At 45.3% G+C, this 23,570-nt stretch overlaps 1 protein-coding gene across 1 annotated transcript in view; it reads left to right on the top strand.

Annotated features, from left to right (window-relative positions):
- PFAS (phosphoribosylformylglycinamidine synthase) overlaps positions 1 to 23,570 on the top strand; it is a 60,981-nt gene that overhangs the window by 2,093 nt on the left and 35,318 nt on the right. Inside the window, exons 2-16 of the mRNA XM_083378788.1 lie at positions 1,465 to 1,609; positions 1,928 to 2,064; positions 3,512 to 3,617; positions 5,415 to 5,601; positions 7,808 to 7,913; positions 9,814 to 9,954; positions 10,629 to 10,753; positions 15,060 to 15,188; positions 15,513 to 15,644; positions 16,097 to 16,225; positions 17,304 to 17,377; positions 19,451 to 19,607; positions 21,288 to 21,349; positions 21,553 to 21,714; positions 22,743 to 22,868. Of these exons, the coding sequence (XP_083234914.1) occupies positions 1,559 to 1,609; positions 1,928 to 2,064; positions 3,512 to 3,617; positions 5,415 to 5,601; positions 7,808 to 7,913; positions 9,814 to 9,954; positions 10,629 to 10,753; positions 15,060 to 15,188; positions 15,513 to 15,644; positions 16,097 to 16,225; positions 17,304 to 17,377; positions 19,451 to 19,607; positions 21,288 to 21,349; positions 21,553 to 21,714; positions 22,743 to 22,868 (1,824 nt within the window). The 5' untranslated portion in view covers positions 1,465 to 1,558. The remainder of the gene's footprint in view (positions 1 to 1,464; positions 1,610 to 1,927; positions 2,065 to 3,511; positions 3,618 to 5,414; positions 5,602 to 7,807; positions 7,914 to 9,813; positions 9,955 to 10,628; positions 10,754 to 15,059; positions 15,189 to 15,512; positions 15,645 to 16,096; positions 16,226 to 17,303; positions 17,378 to 19,450; positions 19,608 to 21,287; positions 21,350 to 21,552; positions 21,715 to 22,742; positions 22,869 to 23,570) is intronic.

Genomic DNA, 23,570 nt, shown 5'->3' with positions numbered 1-23,570 from the left:
CGTTATGCGAATCGCACAGTTGTTAAGCGAATCTGGAATCCCCCATTGACTTTGCTTGTCAGAAGCCATGTGGGAAGGTGAATCATGTGACCCCCATGATGCTGCAACCGTGATGCAGATCACGGCCGCGACATCCTGGGAATGTCAATGGATGCCGATGGATGGCCAACTACCCAAATTTGTGGAGGGGATGTTGCGACAGTCATAAGTGGAAGAATTGATCCTGAGTCATTTTTTTCCGGTGCCACCATAGCTTCAGTAGATCTGCTCTTTATTAATTTACCCAGTCACGCTTTCAAGCCATCCAAGTCATTAGCTGATCTTCCGGTAGTGAATTTTTCCTAGTTAATTATGTTTGTTCTAATCTAAAGAGCCTTTCATTCACTTTCACTGGATAACCTCCGGTCTTCACGCTTTGAAAAACGGGGAAAAAATATGCTTCAATTTTCTAGCGCCGTGCCGGATTGCACAAGTAGTCCTTGACTTACAGAAGTTCGTTTAGTGACCATTCGAAATTACAGTGCCCTGAAAAAAAGGGATTTATAAAAGTTTTTCACACTTACAAATGTTGTAGTGTCCCATGATCCAAATTCGGACCCTTGGCAACTTTTGTATTTGTGATGGCTGCAGTGTTGTAAAATGGGGCAAAACTTAGCAACAGAAATTTTGGGCTAAATAAGTCACATACATCCTCATCATGTCTCCCTCGCTCATTGTCTTTTCTGAAAGCTGAAGAATCTCAAAATGTCTCCCCATGTCTCGTGTTTTTGACTTTCTTCATGAGATTGTCCTCTTTTCCAGTTCACATGTGAGCAGAGCTGTACACAGTTCATTTGGTCCTCACTTAATGACAGGTCACTTAGTGTCTGATTGAAGTTATTATGGACACTGCCAAAGATACTGAGAACACCATTTTGAAGTTTTGATGGCTGCAGCATGCACACACACACACACATGCAAGCACCTCGTAATCACAAAATTGCTTGACAACCCACTCACCCTTATGCCATTTGTAGTGTCTTGAAGTTACATGGCCAGGATTTTCAATTTTTTTGTGACTTTCTTGTGTTTACTTCTGGCTTCTGGGGGAAAAAAACCCTAACCCAGGCTTCTCAAACTTCTGGCCCACGGACCGGATGCGTCATGCCGAAACCGTGCCCACCCCATTGCCGGCAATGGGGGAAAAAGTTGCGGTGACGTTGCAAGTTTGACATGCCTGCCCATTAAAGTGGATTTGCTTAACATAATTCAATTATTCACATAATGTGCATTGTGGTCACTTAACAATTGCCATAAAAAAGGTCACAAAATTGTCAGGCAGTGACCCGCTTAATGATCCAACATCGTATGATTGTAATTCTGGCCTCAGTCGCAGTCATAATTTGAACATTACCTGTATTAAACTTCTGTTTTGTACATATACTGTTAAGTTTCCTCATTGCCGGTCTTATTCTATTCCCTTAGGACAGACATGGTGCTTCTACATTATTATCAAAGGCCCAGTGAGGCCGACAGTGCCTCAACAATCTTCTGCTCTCTGCCCAAACTATCTTAGGCAATGGCGTCCAAGCGGTCCAGAAGGAATTGTGCTTCAACGTTAACTGGACAGGTAGGAGAATTGAATCAACCTTGGTCTGCATCCGTGTTGCTCAACCTTGCCCGCTTGAAGAAGTATGGACGTCAACTCCCAGAATTCCCCAACCAGCATGGCTAGCTAGGGAATTCTGGGAGTTGAAGACCACACATCATCAACCTGCCAACACTGAGGAACGTGATGTAGATTCCGATGGAGGCTTTGGAATGAAGAACTGAGGGATGCACGCTCAGTATGGTGGTTTTAAGAGAGAATGGTGTGATTCAGAGCTTGCTGATCCCTTCTAGCCCTGTTGGATTATGGGAAAATTGACTACTTTTTTTCCCCGACCAGGAAAGGACTCTCCCGAGCCGCCGGAGATGGAGATGTTGGAGTGGGTTTTTTGGCTGTCCATTCGAAGAAGGCGATATTGCACCCAAATCTTTTCTCAGTCCACGCCCCTCTGATCTCCTGGTAGAGATTGGTCCAAGGTAAATCTCTTGGTGAAGACAAAGCTGCACTGTTTAAACAAACAAACATACAAACATACAAACAAGGAAGTGATTTCACTCATTACCAATGAAATAAACCCCGTTTTTATGAGTCCAGAGGCCTGCTTTTATTCAGTTCATAAAAGGTAAAGGTAAAGTTTCCCCGCACATGCGTGCTAGTCGTTTCCAACTCTAGGGGCTGGTGCTCATCTCCATTTCAAAGCCGAAGAGCCAGCGCTTGTCCGAGGACGTCTCCATGGTCATGTGGCCGGCATGACTAGACGCCAAAGGCGCACGGAACGCTGTTACCTTCCCACCTGTAGTGGTCCCTATTTTTCTACTTGCATTTTTACGTGCTTTCGAACTGCTAGGTTGGCAGAAGCTGGGACGAGTAACAGGCGCTCACTCTGTTACTCTGTCAACCTTTATTGTCTTTGGAGACAGAGTGGACTCCTTCCCAGCCGGTTCCAGCCTGGTTCCAAGGCTCTCATGCCCTTAGGGTGGCCTGTTATCAACCCAGCACCTCAGCGTTCTCAAACCAATCTTATGGCATCACATTGGCTGTTGGTGGATTGGTTGGTTGGGTGGGTGGAGGAGTTGGGGAAATGAAAGAATTGTTTTGTGCTTTGCATGGGACCTTCAGATTCCACCTGACTTTTCTGCATCCACTTTCTTTCAGTAAAAGTCCTTCTGATTCACTTCAGCGGTGTCAAGATTTTTTGCTTTCCGAAGGGGCCAGCTGGGGCAGGTCCTTACATGGGGTCTTCTCTCTTCTTATTAGGTAGCCAACATAGTTGAGCTAGGGACGTGGTGGCTCAGTGGGTTAGGACGCTGAGCTTGTCGATCAGATGGTCGGCAGTTTGGCGAGTCAAATCCCTAGTGCTGTGTAACAGAGTGAGCGCCTGTTACTCGTCCCAGCTTCGGCCAACCTGGCAGTCCAAAGACACGTAAAAATGCAAGTAGAAAAATAGGGATCACTACGGTGGGAAGGTAACAGCGGTCCATGCGCCTCTGGCATGTAGTCATGCCGGCCACATGACCACGGAGACGTCCTCGGACAAGCGCTGGCTCTTCGGCTTTGAAACGGAGATGAGTACCAGCCCCTAGAGTTTGAAACGACTAGCATGCATGTGCGGGGGAACCTTTACCTTTACCTTTATATTTGAGCTCCAAAGAACAGTAAGGGTTGATTTCCTTTAGGAATGACTGATTGGATCTCTTCCCATTAGGCATTATTAAAAAGACATATGGCGAGAATGCATCCAAGCTTCAAATCTATTTGGATTTAATTTCAAAACAACCTCTTCTTCCTCCTCCTCCATAGTAATAATAATAATGATGATGATGATGATGATGGTGGTGGTGGTGGAAGGGACCTTGGAGGTCATCTAGTCCAACCCCCTGCTCAGGCAGGAAACCCTTATCTTCGTTTTCTTCATGCTTGCAGGTTGAATTTTTCTACTGCATATTCCACCAATGCTGTCTCCGTATGCCTGGCGGCTGGGTTGGAAAATATTGACCGAGTTGAGTGTTCCCGACGCTACCTTTTCAAAGTATGTGTGTATTTTGCTATTTTCTTCTGTTTCCCCTCTGCTTCCCACATGCACGTCTAAGAATTATCTTAGACAGAGGGAGCTGTTCTGGTTGAAAATTCCTGTAGAATAGCTGAATAAAGCTTTAATACGATGCCGAATTACAGGTAGATTTGCAACCCCAGATGAGTCCAAAATTTCCCTTGCTAAGCAAGACAGTTGTTAAGTGAATTTCCCCCCATTTTACGACCTTTCTTGCGACATCTGTTAACTGAATCACTGCAGTTGTTAAGTTAGTGACACGGTTGTTCAATGAATCTGCCTTCCCCCATTTGACTTTGCTTGTCACAAGGTCGCAAAAGGGGATTACGTGACCTCGGGACACTGTCATAAATACATGCCAGTTGCCAAGCATCCGAATTTTGATCACATGACCACCGGGATGCTGCAGTGGCCGTAAGTGTGAAAAACGATTTTAACTCAATTTTTTTCTTAGTGCTGTTGTAACTTCAAAAGGTCACTAAATGAATGGTTGTAAATCAAGGATTACCTGTAGTTATTTTGTCAGTTGATTGTCTATGGAGATTCTCAGTCATCCAGGTCCTGGTTGTCCCAAAGGAGCTTTTTCAGGAGGCGACTGGACTTCCTTGATTTTCCTCTTTGAAGACATTTCGCTTCTCATCCAAGAAGCTTCTTCCCCACCATCCAGTCAGAGCGGAAGAAACTTCTTGGATGAGAAGAGAAATGTCTTCAAAGAGAAAAAAGAAATTCCAGTTGCTTCATGTAAAAGCACCCTTGGGTGCTCAGTTGATTATGGACCAACTTCCCTGACCCTCCCATTGGCAGGTGTTGGAAATACTACAATCCTTTGTTTCAGTCGGAGGTACAACCTACTACCGTATTTTCTGGCGTATAACATGACTTTTTAACCCATGAAAATCTTCTCAAAAGTCAGGGGTCGTCTTATACTCTGGGTGCTGAAACTTTAGGGACAGGGCTGGCTGGAAAACCTGGAGCGGATCTCCCATTTGGTCTGCGCAGGGAAAGCGGGACCAATTGGAGAAGAAGCTGCAGTCTGTGATTTTTTACAGGCTGGGGTCTGGGCGTCTTTCCTTCTAAAGTTGAAGAGCAGCTGCAGTCTATCCCAACTTGAAAGGCAGGTGGGGAATGCAGCAGCCAGAGCAGCTGCTTAGCTCTAAGGAAAAACATTTGACTCAGGAACTGGGCGGGCTGGCTGGAAAACCTGGAGCGGATCTCCCATTTGGTCTGCGCAGGGAAAGCTTTAGAGTGAATTAGGAAAAGTTTAATCCAGTTGCACTGTTTTATGTTTACATGTTTGATGACAAACAGCCTTATGTTTATAAGTGACAATTTTCCTACTAAGTACCTGCATGTCATAAGCATTTGAATTAAAATTACCATATTAAAATCAAATCTGATGTTTTTTAATTTTCATTTGGTGTGCATTGGAAGAGGGGTAGTCTTATATGGTGAGTATAGCCCAAACCCTATAATTTAACAGGAAATGTAGGGGGTCGTCTTATACGCCCAGTCGTCTTATACGCCGGAAAATACGGTAATCAGGACAAGACCTGAGAATTGTAGATTTGTAGCTTTAAGACTAGGTGGACATTTTCTGAAAACATCTGGAACACCCGATAGAATTCATAGCTGCAGATTTACTACACTGTTTTCTCTCGTCTGGCGATTTCAGAGGGCGGGTCTTGAATCTGCTCTTTGGATATCCAAAGTTTTCTTCCATCAGGTGCATAAAACCCCTCTTGAATTTAGAAGCCAAAGGTTGATTTTGTTTTTCAGTGTGACCAACTGCCCACATCATCCCAGGAGACCCAACTAGTAGCTTCACTCTATGATCGGATGACGGAGCAGACCTATCCCAAACCCATCAACAGTTTTGCTGTAGCAACCCGCCCCGAAGCGGTGTTCCACGTTGACATTCTTGGAGAAGGGAGAGCGGCTCTCGTCAAGGCCAACAACCAGCTTGGTATGAGCTAGGGAGGTTAAAGAGAATGGGGAAATATTGGGGAATTATTTAGCTAGGAGACAGCAGGGCTGAGTTTGTAGTCGCCTGTTGTCCAGTTTCGGTCACCGTGATACAAAAAAAGATGTTGAGACTCTAGAAAGAGTGCAGAGAAGAGCAGCCAAGATCATTAGGCTAAAACTTACAAAGAACGGCTGCTGGAATTGGCTATGTCTAATCTAATAAACGTGGGACGCGGTGGCTCAGTGGGTTAGGACACTGAGCTTGTCGATCAGAAGGACGGCAGTTTGGCGGGTCGAATCCCGAGTGCCGCGTAGTAGAGTGAGTGCCTGTTACTCATCCCACCTTCTGCCAACCTGGCAGTTCAAAAGCACGTAAAAATGCAAGTAGAAAAATAGGGACCACTACGGTGGGAAGGTAACAGTGTTCCGTGCGCCTTTGGCATCCAGTCATGCCAGCCACATGACCACAGAGACGTCCTTGGACAAGCACTGGCTCTTCGGCTTGAAACGGAGATGAGCACCGGCCCCTAGAGTTGGAAACGACTAGCACGCATGTGCGGGGGAACCTTTACCTTTACCTTTAATCTAATAAACAGAGAATGAGGTGGCTGGATGGAGTCACTGAGGCAGTAGGCGTGAGCCTAAATGGACTCCAGAAGATGGTAGATGACAGGAAGGCTTGGAGGAACGTTGTCCACGGGGTCGCGATGGGTCGGACACGTCTTCTCAGCTAACAACAACAATCTAATAAAGAGAAGGACTAGGGGTGACATGATAGCATGGTTCCAGTATTTGAGGGGCTGCCATGCAGAAGAAGGGGTTCAATCTATTCTCCAAAGATAGATGATATAGATATAGATATAAATAGAATATCTTTATTGTCATTGTGTAACTCGCAATGAAATTAAGTGCTGCCCACAGTGCACGTTATACACAAGTCAAAACCACTAATAAGAACATACATTATAGACACTCATCCTTCACTTTCTGGGTTCTTCTCACAGTCTTCTCTTCAGCTCTTAGACCGGAAACAATTTACTGTGGAAGGAAACATGAATTCCTAGAATAGCATAGAATAGAATAGAGAGAGATAGAAATAGATATAATAGGTAAAGGTTCCCCCGCACATGCATGCTAGTCATTTCCAACTCTAGGGGCCGGTGCTCATCTCCGTTTCAAAGCCGAAGAGCCAGCGCTTGTCCGAGGACGTCTCCGTGGTCACGTGGCCAGCATGACTAGACGCCAAAGGCGCACGGAACGCTGTTACCTTCCCACCGTAGTGGTCCCTATTTTTCTACTTGCATTTTTACGTGCTTTCGAACTGCTAGGTGGGCAGAAGCTGCGACGAGTAACAGGCGCTCACTCTGTTATGCGGCACTCAGGATTCGACCCGTCAAACTGCCGACCTTCTGATCGACAAGCTCAGCGTCCTAACCCACTGAGCCACTGCGTCCCTTATAATAGATAATAATAATATAAGATATATAAGATGTAATAGATAATAATAATAAATAATAAATAAGAAGAAGAAGAAGAAGTTGGAAGGGACCTTGGAGGTCATCTAGTGCAACCCCCTGCTCAGGCAGGAAACACTATACCATTTCAGGCAAATGGCTGTCCAGTCTCCTCTTAAAAACTTCCAGTCGTCTGGAGCCTTCACCGCATTCTCGAAGCCAGGTTCAGTCTCCTCAGACTTCTTCCGCTCTGAAGCAGGTTTCCCTGTTGTTCTCACTGTCAGGACGTTTCTCCTTAGTTCTAGGTTGCTTCTCTCCTTGACTAGTTTCCATCCGTTGCTTCTTGTCCTGCCTTCAGGTATAGGTATATGGATAGAGATAGAGATAGACAGATAAACAGACATAATGTCCGTCTTCCAATATTTGAGAGGCTGCCCCAACCAAAGAAAAGGGAGTCAAGCTATTCTCCAAAGCCCCCGAAGGCAGGACAAGAAGCAATGGATGGAAACTCATCAAGGAGAAAACCAATCTAGAACTAAGGAGAAATTTTTGGCTGGGGAATTTTGCGAGGTGAAATCCCCAAGTCTTAAAATTGCCAAGTTTGGAGACCCCTGCATAAGGACATCACCATCGCTTCCAATTGCAAAGGGATTCCTTCTCATATCCTTTTACATTTGTTCATTCGTTTCTTTTCATGCAGGAAGGGCTAGTGACACCGGTAAGTCAACCTCTTGTGTTTCTCTGCTTCCTTAGGTCTGGCTTTTGATTCCTGGGACCTGGATTTTTACACCGCTCTCTTCCAAAAACTGGGCAGAAACCCCACCAGCGTAGAATGCTTTGACCTTGCTCAATCCAACAGGTATTGTTTCTGTAATGGGGTCCACACAAATTAAAAGATGCCCAGGTTGAAAAACTCTGCCTTAGAGTCTGCCCTGGTTGAAAACTTTGAACAGTTCAGACGGGAAAATGCAACAAGAATTGCATTTTTACATAGTCCTCGACTTACAACGATCTGTTTAGTGACCAAAGTCACAACCGTGCTGAAAAAAGGGACTTAGAGCCATTTTTCACACTTGTGAGTGCTACAGCATCCCTGGGTGTCACGTGATAAAAATTTGGATGCTTGGCCACTGGGGGGGGGGGAAGGAAAAAAAATATGCTTCAATTTTCTAGTGCCATGCCTGGTTGCACAGCTAGTCCTCGACTTACAGGTAGTCCTTATTTTTCGTGGCCATTCAAAGTTCACAACAGCACTGAAAAAGGGAATTATGACCAGTTTTCACACAGCCGTTGCAGCATCCCCATGTTATCAAAATTGGGACCCTTGGCAATCGATTCATATTTATGATGGTTGTAAAGGTAAAGGTTCCCCCGCACATGCGTGCTAGTCGTTTCCAACTCTAGGGGCCGGTGCTCATCTCCGTTTCAAAGCCGAAGAGCCAGCGCTTGTCCGAGGACGTCTCCGTGGTCATGTGGCCGGCATGACTATATGCCAAAGGCGCACGGAACGCTGTTACCTTCCCACCGTAGTGGTCCCTATTTTTCTACTTGCATTTTTACGTGCTTTCGAACTGCTAGGTTGGCAGAAGCTGGGACGAGTAACAGGCGCTCACTCTGCTACGCGGCACTCGGGATTCGACCCGCCAAACTGCCGACCTTCTGATTGACAAGCTCAGCGTCCTAACCCACTGAGCCACCGCGTCCCTTATGATGGTTGTACCGCCCCTTTATTTAAAATCATGTTCCCGGTTGTATCTGGCCCAAGGACCCGTAGAGCAGTGTTTCAGCCATTTAAAAATGTGTGGACTTTAGCCCCCAACCAGCTGGGGTTTGAAATCTACACGTCTTAAAATTGTCATGGCTGAGAAAAGCTCCTCTAGAGCAGAGATCACCAACCTTTCCCAGCTGGCAGACTGGAGGGAAACGGAAAGGGAAGCATTTTATACGCACGCATACATGTGTGGGCCCACGAGCATGTGCGCGACACAAATGGTGCGGTGCTAGTGTCCATGTGATACTCACTAGCCCTGCCCCGTTCTTGCATGGCGCAGCACCCTGTTTTCATGCCCCGAGGTACAGCGGCGTCCCATTTTTGTGCCCCAAGGCGCGGCGGTGTCCTGTTTTCACACCCCACGGCATGGCGCTAGCATGAATGGGGGGGTGTGTGCATGCACACATGCGCGCACTGGCCAGCCTGTCCCACGGCCCCGTGGCTAGCATGCCCTGGGCCACAGCCCACAGCTTGGGGACCCCGGCTCTAGAGAGAGAACAGGAAAGCAAGAGTTAACAAGCAGAGAGAGAAGACAATGTATTTCTGGAATTTTATATTCCCCCCAAAGAAGGAGATAAATGTTATGATGTGATCCAGAATAAAAGGTGAATGCCTCAATTTCTAGTGCTTCCCCCCCTTCTTAGGACCTAAATAAGTTTAATTGACCTAAGAAAAATGGAATCCCTTCTTACCGTTCAGTTCCTATGGATAAACGTATACGGGCAGCCCTCAACTTGCAACAGTTCGTTGAAACCTCCAAATGGCCTCAACGACTCGAAAAGAATGCAAATGACCAGCTGTCTGCAAGACAGAATCTAAATCCTTCCCATGCTCAGTATCCAGTCAGAGCTGAAGAAGCTTCTTGGATGAGAAGTGAAATGCCTTCAAAAGAAAAACAAGAAAGCCCAGTTGCCTCCTGAAAAGAAAAAGCAGCTTTGAAATCGCTTTCTTATTTTTTCTTTCCTTCTACCTGATGTTTCCCCCGCAGTGAACACAGCCGGCATTGGTTCTTCAAAGGGCGCCTCCTGGTGGACGGGAAGGAAATGAAGGAATCGCTCTTCGAGTCCATCATGAAAACTCAAGAACGGAGCAATCCCAACAACGTCATCAAATTTTGCGACAACAGCAGGTGGGTGTTTTCCCGTTTTCTCTCTCTCTCTGTCTCTCCCCCACCCGGCAACTGAAAATTGGAATTGCTAGATTGGCAAGACAGATAGTCCTCGATTTACAACCGCTCATTTAATGACCGTTCGAAGTTATTCAAAGGTACAGAAGAAAGTGACTTATGACCAGTGCTTGCCTTTATGACCATCGCAGCCTCGCTGTGGTCAGAATATAGGTGCTTGGCAACCGGTATGTATTTACGTTGGTTGCAGTGTCGTGTGAATGCCGTTAGTAATTTACTCGGGGGGGTTTCCAACAAGCAAAGTCAATGGGGAAAGCTTAATTAAGATTTGCTCAATAAGTAGCATGATTCACTTAATGACCATTGCAAATAAATGGTTGCAAAATCAGGTGCAATTCACTTAACAACGCCATTGCTTAGTGATGGAAGTTTCCGTCCCAATTGAGGTCATAAGTCAAGGACTACTTGGCGCAGCCATTGAGGAAGGGAAGTGGAACCCATTCGACTCAGTTGGATGTTTCTCAGATGCCTCGGGAGACTACAGATCCCAGGATTCCCAATCAGTACAGCTGAAGAGCAAGGAATTCTGGATGCTGTAGTCCCAATGCACCAGGGCGAAGAAGACTTTCATTTTTGATGCATTCCTGAAGCTTACGTTTTGTGTCTTCTCCTTCAAGTGCAATTCAAGGCAGGGAAGTCCTCTCCCTCTGGCCCAGTGACCCATCCAAGGCCAGCCCCTTTGAGAAGCGGACCTCCACCCGACATGTCATCTTCACAGCTGAAACCCACAACTTTCCCACGGGTGAGTTAGCCAAAAGCGTGACCCACAATCCAGGGCTGCAGGAGGAGGTACCCGCTTCCTGCGGTGGCCTCAGAAGACCCTGGAAAAGCAGTGCTACCAACCTTAGGGTTAGTGGTTTGGCAGTCCTTGGTTGTTTGGGGATGACAGTTTCCATCATCCGCAGCTTTCATCATCAAACACAGACAGTTTGACAGTGGGAGCTGAAATCGAAGTCTACGCAAGCATCAGTGTGCCTAGCAGGAAGGTCATTGTGCAAAGAGAAGGTGTTGAACCTAACAAATGATGGACTAGAAAAATTTTCTACTGATCATATGACAATTTTTCTAGTCCATCATTTGTTAGGTTCAACAACCACCTCTTTGCAGAGTGACCTTGCTGCTGGTATGGAGATCTGTCTGTCTGTCTGCCTGTCTCTGCCTGTCTCAAAGTGGAGGTTTCAGAGATTACATCCAGCCTCTGATACATGCAAAACATGTGCTTTGCCCCAGAATCAGATCTCACGCCTAGGACATATGAAGAACAGTTGCAGGAACTGGGTATGTCTAGTTTAATGAAAAGAAGGACTAGGGCACAGGTCTGCAACCCGCGGCTCCGGAGCCGCATGCGGCTCTTTCAGCCATCTCCTGCGGCTCCCAGTACTCTGCCATGTGCAGTCCAAAAAAAAAAAAAAAAAAAAAAGTGGGACTAAAAAAGTTCAACCAATCAATTCAAATATGCAGGGTAGGTGCATATCTTGCCTTGGCTCCACTCTTCAAACCCTGTTCTGCGCATGCGCACATGTACGCGCATGTGCACACATTTTTTGTGGCTCCCAGTTTTTCCTTTTATGAGGGAACCGGTTCCGAGTGGCTCTTTCACTATTTCAGGTTGCTGACCCCTTGACTAGGGTGACACGATAGCAGTTTCCCAAAATCTAAAGGGCTGCCACAAAGAAGAGGGAGCCAACCTATTCTCCAAAGCATGTAAAGGCAGGACAAGAAGCAACGGATGGAAACTAATCAAGGAGAAAAGCAACTTAGAACTAAGGAGAAATTTCCTGATGGTGAGAATAATAAGCCAGAGGAATGGCTTACCTCCAGAAGTTGTGGGTGCTCCAACACTGGAGGTTTTTAAGAAGAGATTGGACAACCATTTGTCTGAATTGCTATAGGGTTTCCTGCTTGAGCAGAGGGTTGGACTAGAGGACCTCCAAGGTCCCTTTCAACTCTGTTGTGCTGTTATTCACATTGCTACCGAAATGACACAGCTTAGCAGGGACCTGATAAACATGGTTGGTTGAGCAGAGAAACCAAGGGTGACCAGGAGGCAGAAAAATTTGAAGCGTGTTTTAAAAGTTGCATTCTTTGCTTTTGTCCTACTGGGTCTTGTAAATCATTTTCAGCTTCAAATCAAGCCACAGATACATGCATAGGGGAAAAAAAAGAACTGTAAGCTCTGGAGTCTTACCCCTAAAATACTATTATCTTAGGCAAGCAAGAGTTTTTAAAATTTATTTATTAACTAAATTGATCAGCCACCTATCTCGCCTAGAGTTCAGCTGCGTTTGCAGATTGTGTTATCCCAGAAGATAACTTGGTTTAGGCCAGGGGTAGGCAACCTCGCCTCTTTTATGACTCATGGACTTCAATTCCCAGAATTCCTGAGTCACCTGACTCAGGAATTCTGGGAGTTGAAGTCCATGGGTCATAAAAGAGGCGAGGTTGCCTTCTTCTGGTTTAGCCTTTCATTCTTTCTGCCCTTGGCTGTACGGGTTGTCTTCAACTTACGAGTGGTCACTTAAGTGGCCGTTTAAAGTTACAACCTACTTGGAAAAAGGGGACTTGTGACCCGGATCCAATGGTTGTCTCATACACCTACAGTCATGTGACCACAGTTTGGGTGCTTGACAACACAATCGCATTTAGGGCTGTTTGCTGTGTCACATGTCACATGACCATGTTTTTAATGACTGTTTTGCCCAAACACAGCAGTTACTTCTGGATTTCGGCAAAACTGAGCCCATAGTGAACAATGAATTTGCACTTGTGTGTCAGGAGTGAAAATTTGGCAGCTGCCTGCCTCTTTGTTTTCACCTTGGGCTGCGGGGGGGGGGGAGGTGATGCTTTCGACTGCGCTAGTTAGAGAAAGGAAACCTCTGCAGTTTTATGGAAGTTTGCTGAGAGTCGGCAGTCTGGAAACCTTTCAAGGACATTCTATCTAGCAAGTATGAAGAAGGTAGCAGATGGTTCCCATAACGAAGAGAACTTGTTTACATGAGCTACGTGGACATACTTGAACTGGAGGTTGACATTGTGCCTGCAAAATTCATTCCACAAAAACATTGTAAAAATCCAACCTGTTTTACAACCATCATGATATTCAACTGTTGTCAACATCCAGCGCGAGAATCAAAAATAAAACTCCAGGTTCATTCCGTTTCCGAAAATCTTACTGTTTATTGAATACACGGCATGGTGATGTTGAAGCAAAACTAACTCTGACGTTCCCAGACACCAGTTAATAGAATTAAACAATAATTTCTTCGGCCAAACCCCCACCCTCTCACGTAGTTCATATAAACAATTTCACTTTGTTATGGGAACCGTCTGCTTCTTCTCCACACCTGCTGCAGTGTCCTTGGAAAGGTTTCAGGCTCTGTCTTCAGTGGAATTGTAGAGGTTTCATTTCTCCATCACTTCTAAAGCAGCACCTCTCCCTCCCGCCACCTTACTCTAATGGCTAGTTGAAATGTAGAGGCACGTAGCTGCCGAAGCTTCCTTCTTGACAACTGTAGTGGGTAGACACTATTACGGTCATGTCTTGAGGATTACCTGTATTTCTTTGGATACCATAGTTTCATATCATAGCTTAGCTACTCAACAGTTCCTTCAAGTAAAGTACAGTTAAGCAGTTGCCTAATCTACTCCTCGACTTACAACCATTCCTTTAGTTATCATGCAAAGTTACAATGTCAAAGAAAATAGTGACTTGTGACCATGTTTCACCCTTACGACTACTGCAGAATTGCCATGGTCGCACGATCAAAATACAACTGTTGCAGATCCCCATTTTCACATGATCCAAATTCAGATGCTTTGCAACCGGTTCACATTTATGATGGTTGCAGTGTTGGCATGTAATTGCCCTTTTGTGACCTTTCAGACAAGCAAGGTCAGTGGGGAAGCCAGATTCACTTAACAGCCCTGTTGCTAATTTAACGACTGCAGTGATTGGTTTTAACAACTGTCGTAAAATGGGGTAAAAAAAATCACTTAATGACTCTCCCGCTTGGCAATAGAAATTTTGAGAGCTCAATTGTGGTTGGAGGAGGAGACTGTGGGGTTCCTGGTGCTCTTTCAGCTTGGTTGTTTTCTTGCAGACGTTTCATTACCGAAACTAGGTAACATCATCAGTACGAGAAGGGAGTGGAGTTTATGGAAAGGAGGTCCCTGGTGCTCTCTGGGCTTGGTTGTTTTTTTGCCCAAACTAGGTAACATCATGAGTTTCATTACTCAAAGTAGATAACGTCACAAGTGCTAATGCAGTGCTGTGTCAGTGACTAGCACTGATGAGGTTATCTAGTTTGACTAATGAAACGTCTGCAAGAAAACAACCAAGCTCAAGAACACCAAGGACCCCCTCATTTCCAATCTGAGCTACAAATATTCTCCTTTATTGTTTGCAAGTCTCTGTTGTGATTCAGTGTCAGCCTGTGCTCCCAGCAGCTGAGTCCGATGAATCTGAGGAGGAGGAGGAGGAGGAGGGTTTTGGAGAGCCTTTCGTGTCAGAGGGAGGCTCTGATGCACTGCAGGACTCTCAGCCTGGCCCCTCCGGTCATGTTCCTCATGAGGCTCAGCTGTCTGAGTACGAGGTGTCGGACTCAGAGGAGTCACAGCTGAATTTGTTCAGAGACGCTAGAAGCAGAAGGCAATCCAGCAGAGCAGAGCAGAGAAAATCAATGAGGCAACTCAGTGAGAGGAGGAGAAGGCAGTGAGAAGCCACGCCTTGGGACTGATAATAAAAGGGGAAGGTGTGAGTGGGGCTGGTTGCTGAAGGCAACCGTTTGGAGACATTCAAAGAGAATCCTGGTCTGTTCTTGCTAATCTGTTTGACTCTTGTTTTTTTAACTCTTGTTTCATATTTTGAATCATTTATTGAAGGAAATATTCTGTTGCCTTTTTGTTTGAACTGTAAATAAATTTGGGTTGGTTTTTTCCAGCCTGTTGATTGTTTAAAGGAAGAAGGGGTTGTCCCTGACACACAAACAGGGCCGGTGTAGGCTGGAACAAAACAGTCTCATTGTTTGCAACTTCTCTTTCTCTTCTAGGAGTTGCTCCATTCAGTGGTGCCACCACTGGGACAGGAGGGAGAATCCGGGATGTTCAATGCACAGGTCGTGGGGCTCATGTGATTGCTGGAACTGCCGGCTACAGCTTTGGCAATTTACATATTCCAGGTGAGTGTCCCAAAGGTGCTTTTTCAAAAGGCAACTGAAATTTCTTTGTTTTTCCTTGAAGACGTTTCTCTTCTCATCCAAGAAGCTTCTTCAGTTCTGACTGAATGGTGGGGAATGAAAGAATTCATATTCCTTGCAGTCATCTGGTCATTAGTACTCTCTCTGAGAGTCATTGACGCCACTTGGAGGCCACTCAACTACTCTCAGAAAGAGTACTAACGACCAGATGACTGCAAGGAATATGAAAAATAAATGTAAAAAAGGTGACCTGAATGTTACTTAGCTCTGGAAAAGAAATAATTCTGTTTTACATCTGCCTTTTAGGATATCCCTTGCCTTGGGAAGATGTATCTTTTGTGTACCCTGATAATTTTGCACGGCCTGTGGAAGTAGCCATTGGTGCCAGTGATGGAGCTTCGGACTACGGCAACAAATTTGGGGAACCTGTGCTGGCAGGTGAGCTTGATGGTGGCTTGCTCCTGAAATCCAAACGGAAGTGTGTTTGAAGTTGTGATTTGTTTAGTGAAAAAATGTTGGCTGCTGAACATGGGAAGGGGCAGAAGAACTAGAATAGTATTTGTCAACTTCGATGGCTTGAAGATGCATGGACTTCAACTCCCAGAATTCATTTGAAGTCCACACATCTTCAAGCCACCAAGGTTGGGCTGGCTGGGGAACTCTGGGAGTCGAAGTCCACACATATTCAAGCCACCAAAGTTGATCTGGCTAGGGAATTGAAGTCCACACATATTCAAGCCACCAAAGTTGGGTTGGCTGGGGAATTCTGGGAGTTGAAGTCCACGCACCTTCAAGCCACCATGGTTGGAGATGAACACTGAACTAGAGGGACGTGCAAGATTGCGTGGGAAAGGGCAATTGTTTAAATTCAACCGTCTTCCTTGGGCTAGGGTTCGCACGCTCTTTCGGGATGCGCCTGGGGGACGGTGAGCGCCACGAATGGATCAAGCCCATCATGTTCAGCGGAGGCATTGGAGCAATCGAAGACATACATGTGCGCAAGGAAACGCCCCAGCCCGGTAAGGATTTGTCAGGATTGTAGCATATTGTATCCCAAATCTACAGTAGTCCTCAACTTACTGCAGTTTGTTTAGTGACCGTTCAAAGTTACAGCGGCGCTGAAAGAAGTGACTTAACGATCATTTTTCACACTTATGACCATTGCAGCATCCCCATCCCCAATGAAGGCCGCAGAGTCCTGGGGTCACGTGATCTTCTTTTGCAACCTCCTGACAAGCAAAGTCAATGGGGAAGCCAGATGCAATTAACCACCGCGTTGCTAACTTAATAACCGCAGCGATTCATTTAACAACTCTGGCAAGAAAAGGGAGACAGTGGGGCAAAACTCACTTAACAAACGTTTTTCCTTAGTAACCGAAATTTGGGGCTCAATTGTGGTCGTAAGTCAAGGACTACCTCTATTCCAGCCAGTGGTTACCCCAAGCTGAATTTAATCTCCATGTCAGAAATTCACTCTATGTCTATGGAGATTCTTAGCCATCCCAGGTCATGGTTGTCCCAAAGATGCCTTTTCAGGAGGTAACTGGACTTTCTTGTTTATCCTCTGAAGACGTTTCGCTTCTCATCCAGGAAGCTTCTTCAGCTCTGGCTGGGTGGTGAGGAATGGAAGGATTTATACTCCTTGCAGAGAGCTGGTCATTTGCCTTCTTTTAGAGAGTCGTTGAGGCCACTTGGAGGTTTACCTGTGTCCTCAGGATCACCTGAGTAGTGCAAATGGTTGCAGGAGGCTTTTGCCCTGGGTGCCTTCGCTGTTGAAGACAGGCTGTTGGGGATGAGTCCGTGTTGTCTGCCTCTCAGACTGAAGCGCAAACGGTTCCTATAGTCTGCAGTGTTTTCTGGAAATCCGTTCGTCCTCCCGCACCATTCGAAGGGCGTTCATCCCAAAGTGCATCTCTAAATGCCGATGGTGATTCTCAGCCATCCAGCTGGTGGTTGTCCAAAAAGGGGCTTTTTTTCAAGAGGCAACTGGATCTTCTCGTTTATTCCTCTGAAGACGTTTCGCTTCTCATCCAAGAAGCTTCTTCGGCTCTGAGTTCATTCTGTGGTTTAACCGCTGCGTTTCCTCTTCTTTTACAGGGATGGATGTGGTGAAGGTCGGAGGCCCCGTCTACCGAATTGGTGTGGGAGGAGGAGCTGCGTCATCCATCCAGGTAACACGAGAAGAGAGCTTTTCTCCTTTGCTCTAGAGCAGGGCTTTTCAACCAGTGATACAGGTACCACTTGTGGTACATTGGCACCTGGCAGGTGGTACGCGATCATCCTAGAAAAGTGGTAGTAGAGGAGGGGAATTATTTTATTTTATTTATTTTTATTACATTTATATCCCGCCCTTCTCCGAAGACTCAGGGCGGCTTACAAGCTTAGCAGTAGCCTTCATTCTATGTATATGCCTGCTTGTTAGGGCTTTCACACACACCCCAAGCGGCATTATTACAAAGTCAGCTTAATTGCCCCCAACAATCTGGTGGCAGCACTGCACAAGCCAGAGCGAGAGACGGCTGGAGCTGCAGGGCTTTCAGGGCTCAGCGGAAGCGCCAGGATCAGCACTTCTTCTGGGCTATCAGGGCTCAGTGGAAGTGCCAGGATCAGTGCCAGGCTCCAGCTGGAGCTCGGTGCTGATCCTGGCGCTTCTGAGCCCAGAAGAAGCGCCGATCAGCTGGAATGTTGCAGCATCTCCAGGGCTTTGTGATTTACATTCAGATGCTTGGCAACTGATTCCTATTTATGACGGTCACAGTGTCCCAGGGTCATGTGAAGTGACCAAAACCTTCTGCAACCACCCAACAGAAGGGGGGGGGAAATAAAAAAAAAACCCACCCCACCCCCGCTGCCAATCCTCAACAGAAATGCTCACAACAATGAAAACCTCGGACAGGAGGAAGACTGCTGCCGGGCGGGTAGGCAGGTGTCTTGCTCAGCTGTGGCTTGGGGGGCACTTTTTTCAGTGCCATTGTAACTTCGAACAGTCACTAAGCAAACTGTTGTAAGTCGAGGACTACCTGTACTTCATCACTTTTTTCCTTTTTTTTTTGGTCATCAAGTTTTTGACACCTTGTTAGGCAATTGGTGGTACTCGGATGTGGCCATATCCTATAAGTGGTACAGTGGGTGAAAAAGTTGAAAAGTCCTGTTCTAGATCTCTTTCAGCAACTTCGGTTCAAGAAAGCAGGGATAGGAAGAAGAGGCTAACCACCCTTCTTGTACTTCTGGATTGGTGGTGGCAAAGCTACAGGTAGCCCTCCCTCACAGCCTGACCCATTTAACGACCATTCGGAGTTATGACCTGTTTAAAAAAAACTGCAATCCCCCACAATCCTCCGGGCATTTGTAGACTTCACAACTGGTTTCTGGCAAGCAGAGGCAGTGGTGAAGCCGGCAGTAAAACTGCAAATTGCTGTGGTATGACATCTCATTTAATGACCATGGCGATTCACTTAATGACCTAAGGGGGAATGATACCATAAGCCTGCTCTGGTCATGTCATGACTCGCTCAATGACTGCAGTGATTCCTCACTGAAGGGGGAGTGACTATATAAGCCTGTTGAGCTAATGTGAGGTCTCACTTAGTGACAGTAGTGATTCACTTAATGACCTAAGGTGAAGTGATACCATAAGCCTGCTGTGGTCACATCATGACTCACTCAACGACTGCAGTGATTCCCCACTGAAGGGGAAGTGACTTTATAAGCCTGTTGAGATCATGTGAGGTCTCACTTAGTGACCATGGTGATTTGCTTAATGACCTAAGGGGAAGTGATTTCATAAACCCATCATGGTCAGGTGAGGTCTGACTTAACAACTGCAGTGATTAGCTTAAGCTCTGAAGGGGAAGTGATGTCATAAGCCTATTGAGATGATATGCTGCCTCATTTAATAACCACAGTGATTTACTTAATGACCGAAGGGAAAATGAATATCCTAAGCCCATCATAGTTGCATATCTTGCTTATTGACTGCAGTGATTCGCTTAATGTCTGAAGGGGAAGTGACATCATAAGCCTGTTGTGGTCATGTGATGTCTTACCTAGTGACCTCGGTAATTCATTTAACAACCGGAGGGGAAGTGCTATCATAAGCCTATTGCAGTTACAGGATTTTCTGCTTAGTGACTGCAGCCCTTAGCAAGAGAGTTGCTAGACTGGATTGTGGTTGCTTCGTGATTGCGGTTGCTAAGCACTCTTCCCATTGTAGCCCTGCCACAATCTCTCCCGTGCGCATTTAGGTGCAAGGCGACAATGCCAGTGAGCTGGATTTTGGGGCCGTGCAGCGCGGTGATGCCGAGATGGAGCAGAAGATGAACCGGGTCCTTCGGGGCTGCGTGGAGAGTGGAGACAACAATCCCATCTGCAGTTTGCACGACCAGGGAGCCGGTGGCAACGGTGAGGGCTGGAGGAGGGAGGGCCCTGGGGGAGGGGCGCCAGCTCTCGCGAACCATGGGTTCACTTAACGACGGCAGCATTTGCTTTACAACCGCCGCAAAAAAAGGTTGTAAAATCAGGTCCAGTCACATGGTGATCTGCTTTACAACCATCATGTCTTAGGGCTCAGTTATGGTCATAACTCAAGGACTACCTGTAAGGACAAACCGAAGAATATTTTATTTTATTTATTTTATTATTTTATTTTATTTTACTTTATTATATTTTACTGTATTATTTTATTTTATTTTATATTTTATATTTTATTTTATATTTTATATTTATTTTATATTTTATTTTATATTTTATATTTTATATTTTATTTTATATTTTAGTTCATTATTTCATTTCATTTCATTATTTTTTTTACTTTATATTTTATTTTATTTTATATTTTATATTTTATTTTACTGTATTTTATTTTATATTTTATTTTACTTCATTATTTTATTTCATTTTATTATTTTATTTTATTTTGCTTTGCTTTATTTTATTTTATTTTTTATTTTATTTTATGTTATTTTTTTATTTTATTTTATTGAATTTTTTTGCTGCCCATCTCATGTCCAATGATTCTGGGTGGCTTGCAACATAAAAGCATTAAAATCATCAGTTATAAAAGTTATTAAACTAAGCAGGAGTGTCAATGCAAACAGTAATGGCTTGGTTACCTGGAAGTGATTGTAGCTCGTTTGGAGAGACAGAATTGGTACTGGACTACATGTCCCACCATCCATTGCCAGCGCCCCAGCCACTGGAGCTGATGGGAGATGAAATATAAGACGATATGGAGACCGCCAGCTTAAGTTTCCTACCCTCCCTTGGGTGATTAAAATAAAAATGTCACGCTCTCAGTGTCAAGCTAGGCCGATGTTCTTAGGGCCTAACGTGAGGGGGAGGTGTGTGGCCCTCAGACATTGTATTTAATACGGGATAAGTGCAGTCCAAAGAAATACATTTACATCTGAGTGAATGAAAAGTTATTGACAAGATATGCAAAATCTATTCTTCTGAGAAGCACTGAATTGGCTGTTTTGGGGGGTAATCTGATAGTTCCTCCTCTCTGAAGATTCACCTCTGTAAAACCTCTGGATCCATGATCCGTGTGATCTAGAACATTTCAGTTTTATAGGGAGTTTTACATTCCTGGAACCCTAAATTTTGCGCATCCCTCCTTGTGAATTCCTGCTCTCTACAAGACGCGGTGGCTCAGTGGGTTAGGACGCTGAGCTTGTCGATCAGAAGGTCGGCAGTTTGGCGGGTCGAATCCCGAGTGCCGCGTAGCAGAGTGAGCGCCTGTTACTCGTCCCAGCTTCTGCCAACCTAGCAGTTCGAAAGCACGTAAAAATGCAAGTAGAAACATAGGGACCACTACGGTGGGAAGGTAACAGCGTTCCATGCGCCTTTGGCGTCTAGTCATGCCGGCCACGTGACCACGGAGACGTCCTCGGACAAGCGCCGGCTCTTCGGCTTTGAAACGGAGATGAGCACCGGCCCCTAGAGTCGGAAACGACTAGCATACATGTGCGGGGGAACCTTTACCTTTACAAGAGATGTCTGGGAGAAATTGCAACAGCTGATCCCTCCAAGAATTTTGACATGTTTCCGGAGTGTTCTAAATAACTTTCTCTTTTCATTTAGGGAATGTCTTGAAGGAGCTGAGCGAGCCAGCCGGAGCTACAATCTATGCGAGCCGTTTCCAGGTGTGTCTTTGCTCAAGCCTTGCAGTGGTTGATCTACCCTGATCCTCAATATATATTATAAATATTTCCACTCCAACCCCAGCACCTCTCTCTCTCTCTCTCTCTCTCTCTCTCTCTCTCTCTCTCTCTCTCTCTCTCTCTCTCTCTATCTATCTCTATCTCTCTCTCTATCTCTATCTCTATCTCTTTCTTTTGTTTCCTAGCTGGGAGATCCCACTTTGAGTGTTCTGGAAATCTGGGGGGCCGAGTACCAAGAATCGAATGCTCTCCTGCTTCAACCCCGCCGAGCTGATTTTCTGCAACGCCTGGCTTCCCGCGAAAGATGTCCTGTTGACTTCGTTGGCAAAATTACAGGCAACGGGAAGGTAAGAGAGAAATCAGCCTTGACGGTGGAGGAACATTAATCTACAGGTAGTTCTTGACTTATGATCATAATTGAGCCCCAAAGCTGGGTGGCTAAGCGAGACTTTTGTCAAGTGACCTTTTGCCCCATTTAATGACCTTTCTTGCAACAGTCGTAAAGCCAATCCTTGCAGTTGTTAAGCTAGTAACACGGTTGCTAAGTGAATCTGGCTTTCCCATTGATTTTACTTGTCAGAAAGTCACCAAAGCTGATTACAATGGTGGCTGGGGAATTCTGGGCATTGAAGTCCACAAGACTTCAATAATCTTAAAAAGGTTAAAATCATGGCATCTAGAACAAACTTTGTTCCAGTTTCCATGATTTTAACGTTTTTTTGGGGGGTGCAAGCAGTCCTTGACTTACAATAGTTCATTTAGCGACTGTTCGAAATTACAAAGGCACTGAAAAAAAAGTGACTTCTGACTGTTTTTAACAATTAGGACCATTGCAGCATTCCCATGGTTACGTGATTTATATTTGGATGTTTGACAGCCGATTCACATTTATGACGGTTGCAGTGTCCCGGGGTCACGTAATCTCCTTTTGCGACCTTCTGACAAGCAAAGTGAATGGAAATCAGATTCCTTTAAACAACCGTGATTCTAATTGTAACAACTGCAGTGATTTAGTTAACAAATCGGGCAAGAGCAGTCGTAAAATCTGGTAAATGTCACACCTAACCTCTGTCTCGCTTAGCAACATAAATTTTGGGCTCAGTTTTGGTCTTAAGTTGAGGACTGCCTGTAGTTTTGGCTTGGATGATTGAGTTTTTCATTGATGCACAAGACTGAAAATTGTCTAGTTTGGAGACCCCGGCTTAGTTTATTGGGGAATCCCGTCTGTGGTGGCTTGTAAATCCTGCATTATATTTCAGGGTCCTAAGAGGATCGAATCATGGATGGATTGTTCAATAAATTCTACTTAAGCAACCAAAGTTTGGCCAATAGTGTGTGAATCTGTTTTGAAGTTGCCTCTTCTTCTTCTTGACAGATTGTGCTGGTGGATGACACAAAATCTCCGGCAAGTACGGCAGAGGTGGATAAAGGAGATTCAGGAGAAAGAGACACACCTGTGAATTTGAACCTGGAATGGGTCCTTGGGAAGATGCCACGCAAGGTATGGAAGGGCATGAATGAACAAATAAACAACCCAACTAACATTCACCAAGGATGCTGGTGAAGAGAGTTACAGAATCCTACTTGAGGGCAAATTGTGAGCAATTTCAGGAATTTCTTAAATTTGGAGGAGGATTCATAGCTATAGGTCGTCCTTGACTTAGGAACACAATTGAGCTCAGAATTTTTGTGGCTAAGCGAGACAGTTGTTAAGTGATTTTACGACCTTTCTTGCCACAACTGAATCACTACAGCTGTTAAGTTAGTAACATACATAACTTACAAGCATTCATTTAGCGACCGCTTGAAGTTGAAAAAAGGGATTTATGTCCAGTCTTTGAATTTAATGACCATTGCAGAAACCCCCCATGGTTTTCTGATTTTCCCCAGCCAGCTTCCAAGGAGTCAGTGGGGGGGGGGAGGAGAGGAGCTGGATTCATTTAATGACCACAAGATTCACTTAATAACTGCAGTGATTTGCTTAACAAACGTGGCAAAAATATTCTATAATTGGGCACAATTCACTTAGCTATCTTGCCTTACAACATAAATTCTGGTTGTGATTGTGGTCATAACTTGAGACTACCTGTATTTGCTGCTGCGTCCTTTAATTCAGGGAGACTGATCAGATTGTGGCTCTCCAAATGTTGCAGAACTTGTCTTCCCATGCTCCTTCACCATCAGCCCTGCCTGGATGGAACAG

Source organism: Vipera ursinii (genome assembly GCF_947247035.1).
Source record: "Vipera ursinii genome assembly, chromosome: Z".
Taxonomy (NCBI): domain Eukaryota; kingdom Metazoa; phylum Chordata; class Lepidosauria; order Squamata; family Viperidae; genus Vipera; species Vipera ursinii.
Note: the sequence above shows the minus strand (reverse complement) of the source record. Positions and strands in the feature narration are given on the sequence as shown.